At 32.8% G+C, this 26888-nt stretch overlaps 2 protein-coding genes across 2 annotated transcripts; both read right to left on the reverse strand.

Moving 5' to 3' along the window:
- Window positions 1–13565: 13565 nt before the first annotated feature.
- Window positions 13566–15466, reverse strand: LOC119603587. The gene is made up of 2 exons (XM_037955645.1): window positions 15441–15466; window positions 13566–14930 (listed from the first exon to the last, which is right to left on the reverse strand). Exon 2 carries the CDS (start codon window positions 14883–14885, stop codon window positions 13566–13568), a length of 1320 nt encoding a protein of 439 aa, XP_037811573.1. The 5' UTR covers window positions 14886–14930; window positions 15441–15466.
- On the reverse strand, window positions 14893–21737 carry LOC119603588. Its single transcript, XM_037955646.1, has 4 exons — window positions 21704–21737; window positions 18089–18756; window positions 15568–16822; window positions 14893–14930 (listed from the first exon to the last, which is right to left on the reverse strand). The coding sequence occupies exons 1-4, from the start codon at window positions 21735–21737 to the stop codon at window positions 14893–14895; spliced, it is 1995 nt and encodes a 664-aa protein (XP_037811574.1).
- Between the last annotated feature and the right edge of the window lie 5151 nt (window positions 21738–26888).

Below are 26888 nucleotides of genomic sequence, written 5' to 3' on the forward strand. Positions count from 1 at the left end.
AACATTTCACAGAAAGAAATCTCTTCATGTTTGTTTAAGTATGTAATTGTATTTACTTTGTGTACTGCTGTTAAACCACATGTTAAGAATTTATGTTAAGACATTTGTTAAGTATTGGTTTCATTTGTTTATTCACCTTCAACTCGAAACAAATTAAATGTGATATTGGATGCAGTATATATTGTTGCATATTCATGTATATACACATAACAGACATAAGCAACGACAACTACAGTAGCATTTCCTTAATGTCAGACCATGTCCGCCTGGATAGGATGGTTTTGTTTGTTTAGTTGTGGATTATTTGCTGGAAAAGGCCAACAATGCTTTTGATATTATAAATAACGGCAATTTGTTTTATGGGAGTTGCAACACGTGTTCCTTATTTCTTCTTTATTTGCGAATCCTATCTAACTATTTATGATTTTTTAATAAATGATATCAAATTTTACCAGTTAATAAAAATGTTTATGAGCCACATTTTTGTTAGCTGTCTGTATATAGTGGAGTTTTCTGTTAAGGAATTTGTGAAATATTAGCTGGAAATTCTGAGGATATTTTTCAATCAAACATACTTTGCGGAATATTTATGTGTTTACTTTGATAGTTACCCAATAGTAAATTCCCAGCAAAAACTTTCAGCAATGAATTTCAATTATAAATATTTACTTATTTACATATTTTTCAATGACTACTACATATTGTCCTGATTACATATAAGTAGTCTAATAATGTCTTGTTTACAATATAATAAGGTTTGCCAGGATAACCAGGATACTTTTTTTTAATTTGGGTTTAAGAATTTATTTTCAAAATTCAGACTTAATCACTAATTTAACAAGAGAGCAAAAGAAAAACCTGAGAACAGAGCAACCGTGAACCCCAAGTTACCAGACCAGACTCCTCGATTTAATCAAGGACCAGACCTTACATATGTTTATTTGATTGTGTTAGTGTTTTTAGTATATACAGATGTGTTAACTATGGCTGTAAGAACCAAGTTACACTATGTACTACCACAACCTACATTGCCTGGGATCTATGGCTGTAAACACCACTACATTCCCTGTGCACTACTACATTGTTTGGGATCTATGGCAATAAATACCAGTTGATACCCTAACACTACTACTACCAAGATGGACTTGTTTTGCCTGTGTATGGCTGCTATCGAAGCTGTTGCAAACTTGCGATAGCTCTCCGTCCACTACGGCAGCACAAGCTCAACTGAAGAAGTAGTGATATTGACTTGTGGTGATAATGCATTGTAATGATATTAAATGGTAGTAGTGATACAACAACATGCTGTGCGCTCATAAAGAAATAAACACAGATGGCGACATGGCTCTCTTAAAAAAGTACTCTTAAGCTCAGTGACGTCATCAGTGCCTAGAACTGATTGTGTGATATGAAAATTGTATGTAATTTATAATAGAAAAGTAAATAATTATGTTTAAAACTTATTTGTGTCTAATAAAATAAAATGTATTTTACGTTTTATGTTATTAGGAATATTTATTTAACTTATTTAAATACTAAACTTATTTAAATATAATAGTGACTAATCTATTTATTACAGAAATCATTTGTTTCATACTAACCCATTTCGAATTGTAAATTGTTTTCAAAGTCTTCGGTTTTGAAATGCTCCATGCAGATTTTAGACGTTTTAACGTTAATTTTTTTATTGCGGCAACAAAAACTTATTCATTGCTTTAATAAGCTAGGATCTGAAGGAAAGTTAAAAAAACTTATTGCACATGATTTTGATTTTTTATTATTATTATTGCAATTTTTGACTGCACATCACATTTTAATTTCTAATTTACTTATTTTTACTTTTTCACTATTTGTTTTCAAATTTCATGTAAAAAGTAAGTATTTTACATTTAAAACATAGCAAAACAAGCACTGTTGACGTCACGAAAAAAGAGTAAAAGAGTACATTAAAATAACGGAATTGTCGGTGTCGCAATCTTGTTTATTTCATTCATACTGTGCGCTTGTAATGTGTAGAGAATAAAGAGAGTGGGTTGCTTAGTTCTATTATACTATACTAATAATTCTCTTATACTAGTAATCTCTTAAATTAAAATACTTTTACAATAGTAATTTTGTAATTTTATTACAAAATATATATATGAAATAAGAATAGAAGTTGTTTCCAAAAAATATACAAATTAATTACTTTCATTCATTAAATAAGAAAAATATACAAATTAAATATTTTAATTTATTAAATAAACAAAAAATATGTATGTAACGAATTACTTCGTTACTACAATAAGTTATAGAACTCACAGTTCTCTTCCAACAATTGTTTCCATATTATTTGAAGCACATTAAACTAAAACTACAACTAACTCTAGTTCATTTAAAAATTTGTTGAAATTTTCTCGCTTTTTTACACGAAACGATTTTTAGCACACTTAGCCACTTAATATTTTTCTTATACTAGAATGATCATTAACTATTTATGAAAATAAAAATCTAAACAAAACAACTCGTTAAAATCGTAAAAATAAAAAATATTTTAAACGAAAAGTATACGAGAAAAAAAAACTAACAATAACTGTCAAGTTTATTGCCATATTTAACATAAATTATGCATATTTTTTATATTTTAAGTAGCCCTTTCATAAATCTATTTCGGGCATAAAAAATAAAGGCTAACCAGAGAAAAAAGAAACGCATGTACATACATTTACAGGCCAGAGTTAACTGCTGTGAGCTAGATTTAAAAGATGTTTAAAATACGAATTTATTGTGCTCTACAGTAAGTCTTGCTTATCTAAAATTCTTTATAATAACTCAGTTCGTGTATTAGTAGTAGAACTCTATAAGGTTTCTAGATAAGATAAACACCGTAACATATATTTCAAAGTCATCAGTTTGGTTGCATTATGATTAAGTCTGATTAGAACCTTACTTAAAACAAGGTTCTATATAAAAAGGGTTATTACTACTCCTTGCTGTCAGTGTTCCTTCTTACTCTGATACTACCTGTAACCACCACATCTTTCAAGCCGCCTTTTAAAGAGAAAAAGAACGATAATAGTGATTTTAGGCTTTAAAGCACTAAACCAATTTTCCTATAGACCGACTATAGACTAGACTACATATATAAACGATTATAGAGTACACCATCAACTAGAGTATATACTATTCTATAGACTAGACTATAGACTAGACTATAGACTAGACTATAGACTAGACTATAGACTAGACTATAGACTAGACTATAGACTAGACTATAGACTAGACTATAGACTAGACTATAGACTAGACTATAGACTAGACTATAGACTAGACTATAGACTAGACTATATACTAGACTATAGACTAGACTATAGACTAGACTATAGACTAGACTATAGACTAAACTATAGACTAGACTATAGACTAGACTATAGACTAGACTATAGACTAGACTATAGACTAGACTATAGACTAGACTATAGACTAGACTATAGACTAGACTATAGACTAGACTATAGACTAGACTATAGACTAGACTATAGACTAGACTATAGACTAGACTATAGACTAGACTATAGACTAGACTATAGACTAGACTATAGACTAGACTATAGACTAGACTATAGACTAGACTATAGACTAGACTATAGACTAGACTATAGACTAGACTATAGACTAGACTATAGACTAGACTATAGACTAGACTATAGACTAGACTATAGACTAGACTATAGACTAGACTATAGACTAGACTATAGACTAGACTATAGACTAGACTATAGACTAGACTATAGACTAGACTATAGACTAGACTATAGACTAGACTATAGACTAGACTATAGACTAGACTATAGACTAGACTATAGACTAGACTATAGACTAGATTATAGACTAGACTATAGACTAGACTATAGACTATAGACTAGACTAGACTATAGACTAGACTATAGACTAGACTATAGACTAGACTATAGACTAGACTATAGACTAGACTATAGACTAGACTATAGACTAGACTATAGACTAGACTATAGACTAGACTATAGACTAGACTATAGACTAGACTATAGACTAGACTATAGACTAGACTATAGACTAGACTATAGACTAGACTATAGACTAGACTATAGACTAGACTATAGACTAGACTATAGACTAGACTATAGACTAGACTATAGACTAGACTATAGACTAGACTATAGACTAGACTATAGACTAGACTATAGACTAGACTATAGACTAGACTATAGACTAGACTATAGACTAGACTATAGACTAGACTATAGACTAGACTATAGACTATACTATAGACTAGACTGTAGACTAGACTATAGACTAGACTATAGACTAGACTATAGACTAGACTATAGACTAGACTATAGACTAGACTATAGACTAGACTATAGACTAGACTATAGACTAGACTATAGACTAGACTATAGACTAGACTATAGACTAGACTATAGACTAGACTATAGACTAGACTATAGACTAGACTATAGACTATAGACTAGACTATAGACTAGACTATAGACTAGACTATAGACTAGACTATAGACTAGACTATAGACTAGACTATAGACTAGACTATAGACTAGACTATAGACTAGACTATAGACTAGACTATAGACTAGACTATAGACTAGACTATAGACTAGACTATAGTCTATAGACTAGGCTATAAACTAGACTATTGACTAGACTATATACTAGGCTATAGACTAGACTACACTGGAGGAAAGCTCTGCTGGTAACACCCTCTTCATAGAACTTGGTAACCTAATAGATGGGCTGATGAAGTTCATGAAGCCTATGAATAATATCCATCTTTCCATTAAGAATCAAGCATGGGCCATAAAGGCGACGTACAATAATGTTAGAAAGGAGATGTCGTTGACAAAAGAGCTGTCAACACAAACAACTCCCAAAACGGAGCATATGAAAGATTTAAAGAGTAGCAGGATATATCGCCAAAAATCCAAATAGCCAAGAAGTCTAAAATTACAAACCAAACATAAAAGAAATCTGAAGCGATCAATGACAAACCGAAAACCTATCATCATTGGTAAATTCATGGAAATCGGTGCGTAAGAAAACTGTAAAAAAAAGAAAGGTGAAAGAAGCAATGCGGATATATTGAAGCATATAAAATCGGACCCTAACTTAAAAGATCTTGGAGAATGCGTGTCCCGAATAAGAGGATACTTAAAGGTGACCTTAAGTATGGTCATGGCGGTTATAAAAGCTATATGAATAGATTTGTACTGGACGATTCTTCAGAATGCTCTCATTGTCCCAATACAATAGAAGACTAGACTGTTGCCTAGACTAAAAACTAGACTGTAGACTAAAATGTAGACTAGACTATTCACTATATGATAACTAGAGTATAGATTAGATTATAGGTTAGACTATGAATTAAACTATAGACTTGAGTGTAGACTAGACTATAGACTATACTGTAGAATAGATTTTAGACTAGACTATACTGTAGAATAGACTTTACACTACACTATACTATAGTCTATAGACTACGATGTGGACTATTTATCAAAAATTTAAGAGTTAGAAAAAGTACAGGTAATGTCGTGGTTGTACCGCGGCATTTTCCGATATGAAAAAGTACTGAAAAAAGTAATAAATACAGCACTGAATTTTTTATACTTGACATCAGCTTAATCTATCGAAAGTCAAAAATAGTTTCTTTACAGAGTCTCTGTTTTATTAGGTACCTTTTCTTAGAAAATATTATAACGAAAATCATATCCATAAATAAATATGTAAGTACTGTTGGATTATTATTTTTAAAACGATTATAACGAATTTCAATTAATACATGTGATCTTGCTAGATGTATTTATTGAAATCATTTTCATGCATTAAAACATCAACTCAGCTTAACTGGTGTAGGGTGTAAAAATATAATAATAAGAAAATCTAGATCTACATACATAGATGTAAGTACGTAGATTAAGGTACCCCTTGTATGGGCAAAATGCAGTAGCAAGGAAAGTCAGTGCACTTAATAACATTAAGAGGCCACAGAGTTTAAAATAAATACTAACAACAATCATAACAAAAACAGCAGCAACAACACACACTTGCAGTTAAAGTCATACAAGTATAATGCTACAGATTTTTATGAGGACATTAGGAGTTAAGCGAAGCACCATTGTTATTGTTGCACGTATGTATGTTTTTTTTGGGGTTTTCTTGCAAGTACCATGTGTGTACGAGTATTTGCATTATATTAAGTTACGAAAAAAGGAAATATGCAAATCTTGCTGATTTTTTTTCTCTATTACATTTTTTAGTTTTTTTCTTAGATTTTTTGTGGTGTAAATATATACAAGTGGCTTTGAAGAAAAGTTTCTTAGTTTAGCTACTGATTTTTCTTCTATTTTTAAAATAAATTTAGTTTGGAAGTTTTTTGTTTCGTAGTTTTTTCTTTAAGGTGATTTTAGCTGTTTGTAGCTGCTTATTGCAGTTACTGTTTCTATATTTGTGTGCACATAAATGCAAGTGCTTAAGATGCACTTAAATGTCCAATATTTCATGTTTTATGAAACATTTTTTTAGTGCTTCTTTTTCTTTTGTATGTAGTTTTAAATTTTTTATTATTTTTATTATTTTTGTTGTGCGATTTTCTTTTTTATTTGCTGGTAATATTTTTCCAGCCTTTTTGTTGTTATTGTGTTGCTGTGCTACTACTACTGTAAGCCTGACTAAACACAGCTGTTTGCAACTTGTTTTTTTGTTAAATATCTATTGCCGCTTTTTTGATGGCTTCAGCTCCTTACAATTAAAGAGGGTCGACGCGAAAAATAAAAATATATTTTAGAGAAATTAAATAAGTAGTTTATTTACTTAAAAGAAGCCGCAGTGATAATAATTTTAATGTTTATTAGATTTAGTTAGTGGTTAAAATATGCAATAATTTTTCTATTGAATGAAAAAAAAAAAATCCGAAAGAATTCATGGTCTGCGCTCATGTTGAGCGGGGTTATCACATAGGAGGTGTTTTACCAATTCGTCCAAAAATGTCTATACTTCATTCGGATACGATATACAATTTGACTGTTTATGTAACAAGGCTCTTTTCTGTGAGATGCAGACTAGACTATAGACTAGACTAGACTAGGCTATAGACTCGAACAGACTAGACTAGACTAGACTAGACTAGACTAGACTAGACTAGACTAGACTAGACTAGACTAGACTATACTAGACAAGACTAGACTATAGACTAGACTATAGACTAGACTATAGACTAGACTATAGACTAGACTATAGACCAGACTATAGACTAGACTATAGACTAGACTATAGACTAGACTATAGACTAGACTATAGACTAGACTAGACTAGACTATAGACTAGACTAAGACTAGACCATAGACTAGACTATAGACTAGACTATAGACTAGACTATAGACTAGACTATAGACTAGACTATAGACTAGACTATAGACTAGACTATAGACTAGACTATAGACTAGACTATAGACTAGACTATAGACTAGACTATAGACTAGACTAGACTATAGACTAGACTAGACTATAGACTAGACTAGACTATAGACTAGACTAGACTAGACTATAGACTAGACTAGACTAGACTAGACTAGACTAGACTAGACTAGACTAGACTAGACTAGACTAGACTAGACTAGACTAGACTAGACTATAGACTAGACTAGACTATAGACTAGACTATAGACTAGACTATAGACTAGACTATAGACTAGACTATAGACTAGACTATAGACTAGACTATAGACTAGACTAGACTATAGACTAGACTATAGACTAGACTATAGACTAGACTATAGACTAGACTATAGACTAGACTATAGACTAGACTATAGACTAGACTATAGACTAGACTATAGACTAGACTATAGACTAGACTATAGACTAGACTATAGACTAGACTATAGACTAGACTATAGACTAGACTATAGACTAGACTATAGACTAGACTATAGACTAGACTATAGACTAGACTATAGACTAGACTATAGACTAGACTATAGACTAGACTATAGACTAGACTATAGACTAGACTATAGACTAGACTATAGACTAGACTATAGACTAGACTATAGACTAGACTATAGACTAGACTATAGACTAGACTATAGACTAGACTATAGACTAGACTATAGACTAGACTATAGACTAGACTATAGACTAGACTATAGACTAGACTATAGACTAGACTATAGACTAGACTATAGACTAGACTATAGACTAGACTATAGACTAGACTATAGACTAGACTATAGACTAGACTATAGACTAGACTATAGACTAGACTATAGACTAGACTATAGACTAGACTATAGACTAGACTATAGACTAGACTATAGACTAGACTATAGACTAGACTATAGACTAGACTATAGACTAGACTATAGACTAGACTATAGACTAGACTATAGACTAGACTATAGACTAGACTATAGACTAGACTATAGACTAGACTATAGACTAGACTATAGACTAGACTATAGACTAGACTATAGACTAGACTATAGACTAGACTATAGACTAGACTATAGACTAGACTATAGACTAGACTATAGACTAGACTATAGACTAGACTATAGTCTAGACTATAGACTAGCATAGACTAGACTATAGACTAGACTATAGCCTAGACTATAGACTAGACTATAGACTAGACTATAGACTAGACTATAGACTAGACTATAGACTAGACTATAGACTAGACTATAGACTAGACTATAGACTAGACTATAGACTAGACTATAGACTAGACTATAGACTAGACTATATTCTAGATTATAGACTAGACTATATTCTAGATCATAGACTAGAATATGGACTAGACTATAGACTAGTCTATAGATTAGACTATAGACAAGACTATAGACTATGCAATGGAATATACTATAGACAAGACTATAGACTGGACTATAGACAAGACTATAGACTAGACTATAGACTAGACTATAGACTAGACTATAGACTGGACTATAGACAAGACTATAGACTGGACTATAGACAAGACTATAGACAAGACTATAGACTATGGAATATACTATAGAATAGACTGTGGAATAGACTATAGACTAAAACTTCTCTGTTGTGCCTTCAATGTTTCATTTGTTTGGGTTGTCTCATTCTCCAGTATTGGAGTTGTGATACATACCCTCGCTGTCAGTTAAAGTGTAATTTGTTCATAGGGGAGATTTCAACATTTTTGTTATACAAATGTTTATGAACTCTTCTTCCCGTTGCCACATTTTGTAATCTTTTAGGATATAGTAGTAACGAATACAGTAAAGTTGCGCTTCTATAATATGTGCCACTGGACATTTGATCAAATTCCTTAAATTGCCAACAGCCCTCGTAGACACTTGTAATTTGCTGTTTATATATTTATTTTTTCCCCCATTTTTTTCTCCAATTCAAACAAAAATCATTATTACTAAATAACTGGTATTCACAAATAGTTACATATCGCATCAGCATCAGAAAAATACAAGTAGTTGTCGAACTGCCAGTATAGACGCGGTATCATCAAGATTCTGATTTTTTTGTTTCAATCTTGTCATGGATTTCGTGGTCCTCTCATCTTCGGTCTGCTACATACTCATCGATGTCATCCTCATCTTCTTCTTCATTGGTAAACCATAATCAACAGTTTTGTTGTTAAGTTGCATTTATCAGTGCATTGTTTTCTTAATATTCCCATTTATACAAAATATTTCTTTCCTAATATTGCATTTTGTTTCGTTTGGTTTTTTTTTCGCTGACTTTTTTTCATTTGCCTATTGTTGTTTTGTTAGGAGTATGTATTTGTTAGTTGTTTTATTGCAGTCGTTGTTGGTTTTTATAACGTATTCCTGTTGTCCACAGGAATGTTGCCGTAATGTCTACTCCTATGTTTCTTGCCATTCAACATAGATTTCATACATTGGAGTCAAGTAGCATGTGCCATGTCTATTTTTTTTTTGTTTGTGCGAATGTGTGTTTTATTTCATTTTTTTGTTTGTTCATTTCTTAAAATGAAACATACAAGTCTAAAGTTTTTTTTTTCTCCTCTACACACACGTGCTAAAATTATGTATGCATGCAACATTTAGTCAATATTGTTAAGCTAATGTACCCTACTGCATGTGAAATTGATCAATTGTTTGTAATTAGAAACCAAAAAAAAAAAAAAGTTTATTGTACTTAATGTGTTCCGATAATTTTCATAAATTTGTGAAAAGGACCTTGGTTAGTATCCAATAATAATTGATTGTAGACTCGTGATGGTTCGTGGCGTTCAAGTTTAACCATTCTGTTGTTAACGGACGATCTTAGAACTTTCTAGCAACAATACTTACGTCACTTGATTTCACTGCTTTTTCCAGCATTTAATTTTCAATTCCGGTCATTTCACAGTTGCCTTTTAGGGTGTATCAAATGGTCACTTTCAATCGATTACCAATTTTGTTGCATGTTTCTTTCAACTTTGTTGTTCAAACAAACAACAAAAAATTAACAAAAACCATACATTCATTCATTCAACTAACAATAGTTTGAGTTAAAGAAAAGCCAAAAAAATCATATTTCATGTACCGGAATATAATTTCACTTGTTTTCTCGTTTCATTGTACTCGTACTAAAAAAAATGTTTTTCTTTTCTTGTTCATGAATTGACCAAACATTGTTTATTTATTTATGTTTGTTGATTGGTGCTTTTATTTCTTTAGTTTTAGATTTTTTTCTCTGGTTTGATCATTTTGTTTGCCAGTTAATGTGTGTTGGCGTATTCGCCAAAACATGTGTTGATCCACATTCTTTTTTGTTTGCAAAAATACAAAAAAAGGAAAACAAAACTGTGGCAAAAATTAGGTTCGGCTATAAAGTGAAATCTGCATAAATTATGGTTTGTTTTGATTGTAGTCAAACAGACGATGTTCAGTTGCAAAAAATACCCAGTGGTACATTGTTGATAGATAGAGGAGTAATATGCAAAATTCCATGTTACCGGTTTTACGTAAGTAAAGTTTCATGGTATGTAAAGTTTCTGGCAGGATATGTAGGAAAATATGTAGAAAAAGCTCATAAATCATCGGTTTTTAGATTTTATTTTAATGTCCATATATTAAGGCGAATTTTGGGGAACATTATAATTTTCTACAGAAGGTTATCAGAGTCTGTTATGTTCTATCTGCATATAATTCTGCTCTTAGACTCAGAGAATCGAGTTCATTGAGACGGTTTCAAGAAACTTAATATATACAAACAACAGGCTTTAACAGGATTGGTCTACAAATATTATCTTAAGGGTTGAATTGATCTAAGTCCACATTGATGGATTAATAACTATTAGTGGTACTAGTTCCATCATTTTCTTTAATGATAGAGGCCACTCCATAAGATTGTTTAAAATTGACGTCATCGATATGAACGAGAGACATCGATCATTAATATCTATCGATGCATTTTAGTCCAGTATACTAGTCTTCTCATTACCTGGTCTAAATTAAAATGATTCTTTGTCGTTGGAAAATTAACGAACATCCTTAAAGATGTTCGTTAACGGCGGTAACGAAAACTATTGAGAGTAGAAACGTTTCTCAGGTGGTCACCCTGAGAACCTTCCTTGTAGTATAAAGAAAATGCTCTGTCTATGCTTTTCACAGAAAAAGACTTCGCAAACAATGACCCTTCATATAAATTATTATAGATATTTATTCATTAGGGTGCATTGCGTCAGATTTTGCCATTTTAGAGGGACTAAACTCTGTATTTTGAAATTATTAAAGGTAAAGCTATGGAAACGTCTATACATAGAGGGAAAAGGAAATATACATGCCTGGTACCAAATTGACACCAAAGAGTTTATAATTTTTCAATAACATCCGTTTTTAAAGTATATACATACGTACGACAACACAACAATTCGTTGTCGAAATCTAAATTTTATACACATCCGTTGTCTTAATGTTAACAAACGTTGTAAGCTAATTATTGGCAACGGATTGTTTGTCAGTAGTGAGCTTACCACGTTTGTTAACATTTAGACAAGGAATGTGCATAAAATTTAGATTTCGACAACGAATTGTTGCAATGTTGTCAACATTACATAGTGTTGTCATACGTATGTATATACTTTGACAACGGATGGTATTGAAAAATTTAAACAGTTTGGTGTCAATTTGGTACCAGGCGTGTATATTTCTTTTTCCATCTGTGTAGGCTATATCACCACTATAGTGGTGCGTTTGTTGTGATGTTGTAATACCCAACAATATTGGTCCTACACCCACCTTAAAGTATACCAATCGGTTTTCTGTTTCTAAGTCGATTTAGCTTTGTCCGTCCGTCCGCCTGCCCGTTGGTCTGTCCGTCCGTCTGTGTGTCCATGTAAACCTTGTGTGCACTCTACAGGTTGCAGTTTTCCAGATAATTTAATGAAATTTGGCACATACGATGCCTATTGAAAATGGTTAAAATCGTTCCATTATTTCGTATAGCCCCCATACAACCGTATCCCCCCGAATAGGGCTTTTGAGCTCATAAATATGTTAAATGTTCTTTTATTACTTACAAAACTAAGTTTTATATAAGTCTTAATGATACTGTTGATTTTCGTAATGATCGGGCCTTATTTGTCCCTATCCCCCATACAAAGTACCCTTCAGAAAATGACTTGATCAAAATTCACTTATAAGCACTAATAACACTATGATATTCTGCATAAATAACTCATGTAGACGTAAATTCCTCTATCAAAATTTATAAGGACAGGACCATATTAACCCGCTTAATCATTAGATTCTAAGACAATCTAGCCATGTCCGTCCATCTCTCTGTTGTAGACACGATGGATGTAAAAGAAAAAAGCTAGAGAGCTGAAATATTTGCGCAAAGTTTTTCCAGTGATAGGTTTGGTATTGAAAATGGTCTATATTGGTCAATCACTCTATAAAACATTGCGGACAGAGGTCTAAAATTGAATACAGAGTTCGAAAATGACTTTAACGCTTATTACTAAATTAAAGTGATGAAATTTGATATAAGCTAGTTTTATAGGAAACTAAATCTCTCTGACAAATTTTATGAGGATCGGTTCATATGAAGTCTGAAAACAAGTTTAACTCTCATAACTGCTTTAAAATTACAGTATGTATAGCAATAAAATTCGGCATTAGCAAGTCTTTTACGAAACATTAGCAAGTCTTTTACGGACCAGAATTGGCCTTACCGAAATCTCTCTCCCAAGTTCTATGAGGATCCATTCATAATGGTATTTTTAACTTTACAAGGAATACTACGTTTTATTTGTAGAAACAAATAAAAAACTAATAAATTATTAAATTGTGGTAACAAATAACAAGAGGATCGATTGAAAGGTAGACCTATACTAACCTTTCGAAACGTATTTGAAGTTTATGGCACATGATTTGATGGTACGTATATAAGATTCGGCACTTGTACTTGTTATTTTCCAAATAAAACAATATATTTTTTAACACTAGTACATATGTATGTATATTAGAGTGCATTTATTTTGAATAAAATAGCTTCTCAGTGTACATTTTTAGCAGCTTAACTTTGCTTTAATTCTTTTCGGTTCTGGCAAATCCCTTCCAAAGACGTTTGAATATTCTCCGGCGATAGAAAACTAACAATTCACACACAAACACTAAATTGACAAACACCAACATGATACCCAAAAATATTAATATATATTGTAGATCATTAACAGTCATGGCCCGAAATTCCTCTCTAGCACTTAAATCTTTTAAGATTAATTTATCGGCTGAAATTAATTCCAAAAAACCATATTCACTCCAATAGAATGTCAAACCCGATTGAGCGGTTTCCAAAATCAATTGATAGATTAAAGAATTGAAAATGGAATTTTCATGTACGGGAAAACACATGGGTATATTATTGAAAAAACAAAAATTGTTCGATTGTCTAAAGAGAGGTGTAGTGAATAGCTTCTGTTGTTCCTGGACAATGATCCATTTAGTGGTAGGTACCACATAACCATATTTGATATTAAAAGAATCACGTTTTTCCAAATAATCCTGATAATCTTGTACGAGATAGAAGAGTGAAATATATTTTTGAAATCCTTGTACACGACCCAGCAGCTCATTATATTCCGGTTCCCACGCAATAACTTTTAAGCCAGATCTTAAAATATCATCAAATGAATTGAGAAACGCCTCTTTGGGTGGCCTGGTAACGTAGGTAGATAAAAAGGAATTATAGGTGGTGGTGAACAATATACCAAGAGTGCAAATTTGCAAATAAATAAATCTTATTATGCGGGGTGGATTAGTTATTTGCGAAAACGATTGACCTAGAATACCACGCAAACAGTCATCGTGACAAAATACATCGAATAAATCTGCACGATAACCATGTAGATAATGAGCAGCACTTAATATCATGGATATAATAATTAAAACGGCTATAACCAATACATAAGTGGTACCTTTGAAGACGGATGTAAAGAACTTATAACCTGGTATATTGGCTTCTACTGGAATCATAATGCACCAATTTAATTGTTCGTAAGCATACGAATAACCAATAAAAGGTATCTGGGGAAAAGTTAAACCAGCCGATAACTCCACGGTGCCATTACGTACAGCTTTAATAAGATCTTGTGAGGGTATGGGTTCATGTGGATGAAATGGCAATGGTTGTACGAGAACACAGTTGTATTTTTTAGCAAATGCCATAATAAAATGACCCACAAATCCACCAATTATTTCTTTGCCTTTAGTAGTATTGTAGGGTATAATGCGTGGATCTGAACCACCTATAACAATGGGTAATTTATAGCCTTTAAGATTGCCCAAACGATATGGATAAATTTCGCTTTGGTTTTGGGGGTTTAAAGTAATAGTTTTAATCTCCATTTGAAATTCAGGAAAATGAGTGTAACTGTAGAATTTTCGAGAAGTCTGAAAGTAAAGAAAACGTTTATTGTAAGAATAGGTTTTTACTGATTACAAAATGTCTATATAATTATGAATGTGTGTTTGTATGTATGTATTTCAGGTGGGCGAGGTGCCACACCCTTAGGCAATATAATTATTATAAGTAGCATATCGCTGAAATAGCTACAGCCAAAGTTTTAACAATTTATACATATGGGTACAAAATTGGAAGCTTTTCTATAGAGGGCGTGGCACCTCCCACATAAAGAAACTTTCAGAGAATATAATAGCTAGAGTCCGGAGCCATTTTAGGACAAAAAATGGGCGGACTTGCAAAAGTGGGTGTGGCACCTCCCATATGGATAAAATACTAAAATATGTTTATTGGCGAAATTAAAAAAGTAATATATTTTCAGTTAAATAATATTTATTGAACATTAAGTTCATAAGGAAATGATAATCTTTCCAAAATTTTTTCTTTAAATCGAAAATCAGATATATTTTTTTTAATTATTTTATATTTATTTTATTTACCTCTATTCATTTTCAATTTAATGTATTGTAATCATTCCCAACAATCTCCTCAAACGCTTAAAAACTCTTCGCCGATAAAAAACTATAACTTCTGCCAAAAACACCAAATTAACCAACACCAACATACCGCCCAAAAATGTGAATATATATTGTAAATCCTCTATGGTCATGGCACGAAATTCCTCTTTAGCACTTAAATCTTTTAAATTTAATTTTTTGGCCTCAATCAATTCCAAAAAACCATATTCACTCCAAAATACTGTCAAACCTGATTGAGCCGTTTCCAAAATCAATTGATAGATTAAAGAATTGTAAATAGAATTTTCGTGAACCGGAAAACACATGGGTATGTTATTGAAAAAACAAAAATTCTTTGATTGTCTAAAAAGGGGAGCGGTAAACATTTTCTGTTGCTGTTGGACAATAATCCATTTTGTGGTAGGTACTACATAACCATATTTATTATTGAGAGAATCACGTTTCTCCAGATATTCCTGATAATTTTTTACAACATAGAAAAGGGGTATGTATTTTTGAAATTCTGCTGCGCGCCCTAAAAGTTCTTTGTATTCGGGCTCCCAGATAACTACCTTAAGGCCCGACCATAAAATACTATCTATCGAATTGAGAAAAGCCTCTTTGGGTGGTCTAGTGACATAAGTAGAGAAATAGGAATTATATGAAGTGGTTAGCAACATTCCTAAAGCACAAATTTCCAAATAAATAAATCTTATTATTTTAGGTGGATTCATAATTTCCGAGAATGATTGTCCCAATATACCCCTTAAACAGTCACCATGACACAATATATTGAAATAATCTATGCGATAACCATGCATATACAAAGCAGCACTCAACAACATAGATATAATCATAATCACTGCAATAACCAAGAGATAAGTTTCTCCTTTAAAAACTGAGGTAAAAAACTTATAACCGGGTATATTAGCTTCCACTGGAATCATAATGCAGCCATTTAATTGTTCATAGGCATATGTATAACCTCTAAAAGGTATTTGTGGAAAAGTTAAACCAGCCGATATCTCTACTGTGCCATTACGTACAGCTTTAATGAGGTCTTGTGATGGTATCGGTTTGTGTGGTCTAAACGGTAATGGTTGCACCAACACACAGTTGTATTTTTTGGCAAATGCCTCTATAAAATGTCCCACAAATCCACCTATAATTTCTTTGCCTTTAGATGTTTTGTAAGGTATAATACGTGGATCAGAACCGCCTATAACTATGGGTAATTTATAGCCTTTTAGGTTTCTCAAACGATATGGATAGACTGCTTCTTGTTCATTGGGATTTGCCGCTATAGTTTTTATCTCCAAACGAAATTCGGGGAAATGAGTGTAACTGTAGAATTTTCGCGTTGTCTGAAAGAAACAAAAAATGGAATCGGTGTATACGGCGAAGAAGCAAAACAAATTATGTTTTATTAAAATTTTTATAAGGAATCCAACTGATTTATTTATGCAAATTATTTATTTGGGAGAAAGAAAGGGTTTTTGTATAACTTTGATATTAACATGCATAGAGAAACATACAAAGAGCTGATAATTAAAAAATATAAGGGAATGATATCGGCTAAGTTTATATATACAATTTTGATCCGATTATCACAAGCATATTCTAACATGATTTTTATTGAATTTAATGAAGAATGTTAATCAAGGGAAATAAAATGAATTTTGAACAAGGGAAATAAATCTTTGCAGAAAATAAATGTTATACAAGAATTTGGACTTAATAATCCGATCGGGGGCGATTACTTTTGGTAAGCGACATTGTTGCGTATACGTCTCTATGATTAAATGACACATATCAAGCATGGAAAATTCATTACTCTTTGATCTATGACTTTTTCGGTACTTTTTCTAACAGATGAACTTTTGGTAAATAGTCCACAAAATAGCTAATAGACTAGTATCTAGTCAATTATACTCTAGTTTACAGACTAGTCTGTAGTCTAGTTTATAGTCTAGTCTATAGTCTAGTCCATAGTCTGGTCTATAGTCTAGTCTATAGTCTAGTCTATAGTCTAGTCTATATTCTAGTCTATAGTCTAGTCTATAGTCTAGTCTATAGTCTAGTCTATAGTCTAGTCTATAGTCTAGTCTATAGTCTAGTCTATAGTCTAGTCTATAGTCTAGTCTATAGTCTAGTCTATAGTCTAGTCTATAGTCTAGTCTATAGTCTAGTCTATAGTCTAGTCTATAGTCTAGTCTATAGTCTAGTCTATAGTCTAGTCTATAGTCTAGTCTATAGTCTAGTCTATAGTCTAGTCTATAGTCTAGTCTATAGTCTAGTCTATAGTCTAGTCTATAGTCTAGTCTATAGTCTAGTCTATAGTCTAGTCTATAGTCTAGTCTAGTCTTTGATATGTATCTAATGTCAAATTTGGTCGGATATATTCGACGATTAAATAGAAAAATATGGGAGTTAAGGTTAATTTTCGGACAAAATTTCTATGGATAAAATGTCAAATTTTGGACCGATCTTAGTCATTTAATGCATGTATTCTAAAGTAAATAATTCTATAAATATTAATAAATTTTTCAATATTTAAAACATTATACTAGGAATTAAAAACATTTACAACAAAATCACTTCCTACTTCTAGAAAAACCTCACTCACTCACCTGATAGTCTGCCAATAGTGCTACAACATTTATAATCTTTTGCTGCCAACAATGTTGGAATAGTCGCCGTACAACACCTTGAATAACATCTTCATCAATTATGGCTGCTTTAGTAGCAATCGCACCACGACCGTCATCATCATCACTTCTTCTTATATTCAATGGAAAATTCAAAAGAAACATGACTTTAGATGTCGTCATATGTAACAAGTTTCTAGATAATTTCTCTAGCAAACCTTTATGATCATTTAAAGTCATTTGAATGCCTTCGATATTAATATCAATATAAACAATTGATAGAAGATGTTCGCAATAGTGACGTTTTAGATAAAAACTTTGCAATTCATTTAATTGCAAAACTGGCACCTGTAAACTGGCCATGAGGCAGTTAGCAAATGTCGCGCACATTGGTGTTGCAACCATTTCACTCAAAACTCTCAGGCCTGGCCTGTTACTAGCAGATGTAATGTTGGTATTATTATAATTTCCCTGCAACACTTTATTTAGGTGTATATAGAAAACGTTGGAAATTGTTGCATTATGATTTTGCATTATTAAAATTGTATCGTAATGCTTTAACTCCTTAAGGAATTCGATTGCAGTAAAATTTCCATAAAGTTCAGCGTCATTGTCATTGCGGCGATTGCTGTTGGCCAATGTGTGTTTGGCTTTTAGAGAAATTATTAATGTTAATAAAATTATTATTATAATGTTAATGCGGTTTGTCATTAAATATAACATCTTGGTGTTATTTTGACTTTAGATGAGTTTTATAAAGTTTTTTAGGTTTGTTTTAGAGCTGTGAATGACTTTGGTGATGGTCTTCTTGATGGCGCTGTTGCGGTTGTACGAAAAGCTTTCTGTAGCTTCAACAATATTCTTGGAAATAATTGTTGTTTTACCTGAGGCGTGGATATTTATCTCTATTTTTATAGTTTTTTGTTATTTAGTAAAGTTTACTTTTTTTCTATTTAGATTCTAAATTGGCTTCATGTACAGTTGTGTTGTAAATAGGGACATACGCGGAGACGACTTGGTAGGGGCAGAACTAAATTATGTTGTATCATTAGCGGAAAAAGTCAAAGGCGTATGTTATATTTATTTTACGAATAAGTAAGTGCATTGGATCTGAACTGGGGCAGAACTAGAACTGAACTAGAACTGAACTAGAACTGAACTAGAACTGAACTAGAACTGAACTAGAACTGAACTGAACTAGAACTGAACTAGAACTGAAATAGAACTGAACTAGAACTGAACTAGAACTGAACTAGAACTGAACTAGAACTGAACTAGAACTGAACTAGAACTGAACTAGAACTGAACTAGAACTGAACTAGAACTGAACTAGAACTGAACTAGAACTGAACTAGAACTGAACTAGAACTGAACTAGAACTGAACTAGAACTGAACTAGAACTGAACTAGAACTGAACTAGAACTGAACTAGAACTGAACTAGAACTGAACTAGAACTGAACTAGAACTGAACTAGAACTGAACCAGAACTGAACTAGAACTGAACTAGAACTAGAACTGAACTAGAACTAGAACTGAACTAGAACTGAACTAGAACTGAACTAGAACTGAACTAGAACTGAACTAGAACTAGAACTGAACTAGAACTGAACTAGAACTGAACTAGAACTGAACTAGAACTGAATTAGAACTGAACTAGAACTGAACTAGAACTGAACTAGAACTGAACTAGAACTGAACTAGAACTAAACTAGAACTGAACTAGAACTGAACTAGAACTGAACTAGAACTGAACTAGAACTGAACTAGAACTGAACTAGAACTGAACTAGAACTGAACTAGAACTGAACTAGAACTGAACTAGAACTGAACTAGAACTGAACTAGAACTGAACTAGAACTGAACTAGAACTGAACTAGAACTGAACTAGAACTGAACTAGAACTGAACTAGAACTGAACTAGAACTGAACTAGAACTGAACTAGAACTAGAACTGAACTAGAACTGAACTAGAACTGAACTAGAACTGAACTAGAACTAGAACTGAACTAGAACTAGAACTGAACTAGAACTGAACTGAACTAGAACTGAACTAGAACTGAACTAGAACTGAACTAGAACTGAACTAGAACTGAACTAGAACTGAACTAGAACTGAACTAGAAGTGAACTAGAACTGAACTAGAACTGAACTAGAACTGAACTAGAACTGAACTAGAACTGAACTAGAACTGAACTAGAACTGAACTAGAACTGAACTAGAACTGAACTAGAACTGAACTAGAACTGAACTAGAACTGAACTAGAACTGAACTAGAACTGAACTAGAACTGAACTAGAACTGAACTAGAACTGAACTAGAACTGAACTAGAACTGAACTAGAACTGAACTAGAACTGAACTAGAACTGAACTAGAACTGAACTAGAACTGAACTAGAACTGAACTAGAACTGAACTAGAACTGAACTAGAACTGAACTAGAACTGAACTAGAACTGAACTAGAACTGAACTAGAACTGAACTAGAACTGAACTAGAACTGAACTAGAACTGAACTAGAACTGAACTAGAACTGAACTAGAACTGAACTAGAACTGAACTAGAACTGAACTAGAACTGAACTAGAACTGAACTAGAACTGAACTAGAACTGAACTAGAACTGAACTAGAACTGAACTAGAACTGAACTAGAACTGAACTAGAACTGAACTAGAACTGAACTAGAACTGAACTAGAACTGAACTAGAACTGAACTAGAACTGAACTAGAACCGAACAAGAACTGAACTAGAACTGAACTAGAACTGTTGTCTGCTGCGAAAGAGCTTATTTACTTGTTTTAAGGGAAATGCAGTTCGAGGTAGGTAACTGGACTATCATAAGGCCTCTTGGAATAATGAAAAAGTGATTAGAACTACAAAACCCTAACGAGAGCTGTAAGAAGTCTCCTCAAAATTAGCAAGTCAGAGATTAGAATGAAGGAGAGGCCAGTGAAAATCTGATGCATTTTCTTTATAATTTTCTGGCTTTGGATGAAATTAGATCGAAAGTGATCTTTGAAGTGATATTATCACGAACACAGGTTGGAAAATTCCTAGGAATTACATCCATGAAACTGAGTTTCTGAACAACGGACGGTAATTACTATATAAGGTATTTTTTTTACCAAACATTTTCCATGAAAAGGAGCACACAACAGGCTGTAGTTGACATTCTCCTATTAACGTGACCTATTCCTTGTACATATATGGCCACTTAGCAAATTTCAACATAAGTTTATAATCCATGTACGGATGTTGCGTACTTGCTTGTACGGTTTTAGATTTATACAAATCATTCTCTTTTGTTAAAGTTAGTTTAGATCAGAAGTCTTGAATATGATAATCCCTTTTATAGATAGAACCACGTCCCTGACTTTATTTGTTTATTTAAACACAAAAATCATGGTCACTCGTTTTTTTGTTTTACACTTGTGCTAAACTTTATTTTAATGGGATCCCTAGGGAAGGTACACTTTAGCTAAATTCAGTTTTCTATATTGGTTGGTGTCTCTCTTTCTCTGTTATTATCCGTTGTTTTTTGTTGTTTCGGTGTTTATTCAAGGCATTAAAATTCTGCCATCTGAAAGGCTTAATTTACAACATTTCCATGTAGTGCGTGTCGCTGGAGTCATGTTTGTCTTTTAGTTTCTTTAGTAGGTTTTTTTTACTATTATTATTATTTTTTGTTGTATTATACTCTTGATATGAATAGTTTGATTGTGCGGTTAAATGTTTATATACATAAATATATTTTTTAATTGGCCAAAAGTGTCAGTATTTAGCTAATTGTACTAATTGTTAGTAATAAAATATTTAACATATCCATTAAAATGTCCATTATAGTAATATTTTTTTAGACACCCAATAAAATACACATTTTTATACGTTGTGGTGTAATATGGCAAAGTTAAGGCATTTTTTTCATTATTTTGTTTTATATTTATTTTATTTTAAGATTTAAGAGCCAAACTCATTTGCGGAATAAAGTCATGAAGAGTAGTAGTTGGGGTTTTAGTATTACTGTATTATTTTCTTCATTTATTTATTTTGTTTTTAATTCCTTAGAAGGCGTCTGTCGTTTTTATTTGGTTTCAAGTCAATGTTGTCTTGCAGGCATTTTTGGTTATAAATCTCAATGCTCTTGTACACATATTTCTGGTAATGAGGATAATCGCGATAATTAAGCTTATGGATTAACATTGGTGGTGTAATATGATTTTTTTCTTTCATTTATTTATTTAAGGTATGTTATCTTTTTAGGCAATATTTGACAATTAAATTTGATTTGTACAAATTGGTTAATTCATAGTTTTGGATGGTTTATATGATACTTATTATTGAAAAATTCCAACTGTCTAAAGTGGCAACAAATTAAGAAATATTTATGTGTTTGTGACTATAAATACAATTGTATGAAATATATCGCTGAAAATTGGAAATGAAAATAAGCATTTCACCCATTATTGTACATCTGAAATAAAGACTTCCTAATTTGTTCGATCTTGTGATCTCTGGACCAACATATAAAAATTTTGATTAGAGAGTCACATTCATGGGACAACACAGAGCATAAAAGAGCATTGTAACATGAATCCAAATTCGAAAACCACACAGCTAAAGTAGACTTATTAGGTTTTTGGTTGACCGTTTTTCTTGTCCCATGTTAATAGTTAATGGACACTATGACACTTTTTAGTGTGTCACAAAGTCCATGGACATTATGACACTCCACCCCTGGATCCACTATCATGATCACTTTGTAATACCTATAAACAGAAAAGGTCAGCATATTAATATATTTTGACCTTATTACTCTGGATCCTTTCTAAACCGGAAGAAGGAATTTATTTTTCGGATCAAGCTAGAAGTGTCTTTCTAGCGAACTAAACATACATATATTTTACTAGAGCTTATTACTATGGATCCTTTTCAAATCAGAAAAAGGAATTTATTTTCCAAATCGTACTGTAAGTAGCTTCCTAGAGAGCTAAACCTATATTTTGTTAGGGCCTGAAGATCAGTGGACTGTAAGCATTACAACGTTAAATAAGGCTTATGATCGTAGTTGGTTATATACTGGCCACATGATCCTCGGCGTTCTACACGTAGCCTTAGTCATGTTGTTTTAAGATTTCTAGAACAGAACTTATAACCTTTCTCTTAGGCATGTTTTCTGTACCAAACGGATAGCCGGTGCTAAGGCAGGAGAGTTACAGAGTTGATGAGAAAACGTCTCATCTTCATCCTCATTTTGACAACTTCTACAGAAATCATTGAACGGAAGACCAATATGTCTAGCGTAGTTACTAAGTTTGCAGTGGCCATAAACGATCGACTTCAGCTTACCTACGAGGATCCATAGGGGACCACAGCGTTCTATTTTTTAAGCAAGTATGCCCACTCGACTATCGGTTCTGAGCAGTAGATTTACAGTTATCTATAATATGTCTTTTTATTGAAAGTAGTGGAACACCACTGACCTGTGTGGATCCATATGGCGCCGCAACGCTCTATCTATCTAGCAAGAGTGGTCATACAACCATCGGTACTGAGCAGTATAGTTACAGTTATCTAACTATAATCTGTTCACTTAACGTGGTTCCAGCTCTAGCCAAAGTGTCAGCAATTTTATTACCATACTTCCGTGTCCTCTGGATAGCAGCTGGACTGTCGGTAAAAATTCTGATAGATATCCGTTAGTACCAGTTTGATGCCTAAGCTCGAAGTATACTGCAGTCACCATTGAGTCTGAAACTGATTTCCATTCCAAATTTCAAAGATGCCCCTTCAAAATTCTTTTGTCTTCGTGGATCTGTCTGCATACACACGGAAACAATTGTTTAACTGATATTGGAATTGTCGGCATGCAATAATTGATAGAAGATCTATGATCTTCGAGTGACCTCTGGAACAAATATTCCATTTGCCTATTATGCTCAATTTGGCGGCAGTGTACATAGCAATTTGTTTGGCTAGAAGATCAACTGTAAGACAGTTGAGTATAGCAAACAACGCCTTTGAAGGTGTTGTTCTCAGGGCCCCGGTAATGAAAAGCGCAGAAGATCTTATAACCTTTTCAAGGTGCTCTCGTGAAGCTGTATATTTCCTAATATTTCTCCTGTATAATTCTTCAAAGCCTCAGTTATAGAGGATATATATCGAACTATAATATTAATAAAGACATTCTTAACATTAGTGCTTCAAATCGGTAGAAAAAGTTACATATTATTAAGTAATTGTTCATCCATTTTACCCTATTCAATAAAACATTTCTTTACACGTCCATTCTTTAATTTGTTTCTTTAGCACTCCACTCTAAATTGCTACTCTCTTTGTACAAACATCAACATCAATTAAGAGGCAGGAATATTCTTTGACCTCATCCCGCTGTCAATTTACAAATTACTTACGTACACTTGTTAAACAATGATTAAGAGTTTCAAAATTGTCTGTTTTTTGTCTTTTTTGTGCGTACTTCAATTTCGTTGTTGTTGTTGTTGTTCATGATTAGACTTATTAGTAAATAAAACATTTCATCTAACGGTTAGTTTTTTAAAATTTTCATTGATAGTTAAGTAAGGTAGTGTGGAGATCCTCTCATTCTTTCATTGATGATGACGATAATGATGAAAATAATGATTGTTTTGTGGTATATACATACATAAGTTTGTCTGTCTGTCTGTTGGATTTCGTAAAATACTTTTTACCTTATAAGCCACATCAATGATGTTGAGGCTTATAATGATGAAGAACGATGACGCTGGGGCCGATGATGGAGATGACTGTGACGACAATGATGATAATAATGAAAAATGTTAATTGAAGCAAAATGCAGCAAAGATCAAAATCAACATGCCGCCATAACAAAACTTATGTTTTTTTGTTATTGTTGTTGTTTCTCTCTTTCGCTCTCTGATCTGACAACGTCGCTGACATTGCGTTAATTATTTTATCGATGTTCAAAGCCAAGATATAAAACATACAGTAACAATGAAACGATCTTAAAAAAAGTGTATATTTAGAAAAAATGCAACATGTAATGGTTACAAAACCAACAACAACAACAACAAAGAAAACGAAAACATATGAATGCAACATCAGCAAAAAACAACAAAAAACGGAGGTTACCACTTAAGGAAACGCATAAAAGCTCATGTTAACAGCTGCACATGTCAGTTTAGTAGCAGCAACAACAACAACATCAGACAGCAGCAGCAGCAAACAACACACAAAACTCTACTCAAATTGTTTGGGATGACTGTGTGTTTATTGTTGCATGTTAAGAAGCGGCAGTTGTCAGTCAAAATCAAAGTGATGAGATGAAAAACTAAATTACAAAAAAAGAAAAATTAAATATACCAAACTATAGAAAATTAAATAAACAATGTATGATAATGGAGATCACATCGCATCTGAAACTAAGTACTTTTGAGGTTAAAAAGAAATTCACGTAAAAGCAATCAATACTCACTTCCATTTAAATAGTTTTTATTCAGCACTCATGTTGGTTAAATGGAAAATGTGCATGATTATGCGTATGAAAGAGTTATTCGTATCTAAAAGTATTGCGGTACATCGTTGGCTTGTTCAGAATTTACACCTAATGTGTGTTCTTTGGGATTTTTTTTATCTCATAGACAATTTCTCCGGAATGTTTGCATATTTTTAATGTTGGGCACAAGCAAACTTTTGTAGCAAAAAATCATTGCTTTTAGGGAATTTAACTGATTTGCAAGTCTTTACATCCGTTTAGCTTATGTGCAAATTTAGTTTGAGAGCATTTAACACCGAGCAGAAACAGCTATCAAATAGTTGCCTAAATGGTCTTTCTATAGCCAGGCTGAAACCAAAATTTCCCTGTACGTTACTGGTATCCACCACATATCAAGTAAGAATGATAAGAACACAAGATTTCATACAATTATCAGTCCCAACAAGAGACAATATTATGACACAGTACTATAATGCCGATAAACACCACTAAACAAATCACGCAGTACTCGAACAGTACGTGATCGGTGTCCTCTCGTTCCTCGTACATACATTTCTAAAGCAAAAATTGAGTATGCCCTGTCCCCCGATGAGATTTGGCTTTTTAATGACGCTTCAGTAAAAACTCCAGGCTCAAGGTGATTCCAAAAGTCTGGCATGACGTACAAACGTCATGAATGAAGCTGCATGTAACCTTGATGAACTTCCCCTATCGTGGTGTGATTAAAATCCCGGGGTAAAAGTGGTGCTACCAATACCTCGAGTATACCGGAACTATAAACGGGTGGTGTCAAACGTATCTTCGGTGGTTGTGGTTTAAAGACAAAATCGAGAGAAGAGACTGATGGTTAAAGACTGATGTACGTTAAAATGTATATTTCTTAATAAGTTCGGTGTTGTTGGCGAAAATATGGTATCTGTTGAGAAGTGACTGTAGGATTAATGTTGAGACTAGGTTGGTGTTAAATGAATAAGATAGAAAATGACCAAAAATGAATGTGTCAGAAAAAAATGATAAGTGTGATGGGTTGAATGGTGAAGGATGTACGGTACCTTATACAAAGATACCCCAGAGGTAAGTGAATGTAGGCTTAAGCATTTGAAAAGTAAGAATTCCATTTAACAAATCAATATTAGTTCTAGGTCATGGGGTGTTTCATCTTGCAGAGAATTATAAGAATCATAACAGGCATAAGCCCTATGTCGGGGACCCATGTGGTTATCATAGACCGTAGTAAACTTGAGGACAATATTACTACGGTCGCTTTTAAGGGTGGTGCGTATTCCTGAAG

The sequence above is a fragment of the Lucilia sericata genome, unplaced genomic scaffold, assembly GCF_015586225.1.
Source record: "Lucilia sericata isolate MDLA Ls3-8-SP2 unplaced genomic scaffold, ASM1558622v1 Contig000313F_arrow, whole genome shotgun sequence".
NCBI classification, from domain to species: domain Eukaryota; kingdom Metazoa; phylum Arthropoda; class Insecta; order Diptera; family Calliphoridae; genus Lucilia; species Lucilia sericata.

Bases quoted from the DNA above. Each gene is read 5' to 3' on its own strand.
- LOC119603587 (XM_037955645.1), bottom strand. From the start codon at position 14,885: ATGGAGATTAAAACTATTACTTTAAACCCCCAAAACCAAAGCGAAATT.
- LOC119603588 (XM_037955646.1), bottom strand. From the start codon at position 21,737: ATGACTCCAGCGACACGCACTACATGGAAATGTT. The intron at 16,823-18,088 runs GTGAGTGAGTGA...TGTTTCTTTCAG, and splicing joins CACTATTGGCAGACTATCAG to ACAACGCGAAAATTCTACAG. The intron at 14,931-15,567 runs GTATGTTGGTGT...CTTTACTTTCAG, and splicing joins TATATTCACATTTTTGGGCG to ACTTCTCGAAAATTCTACAG.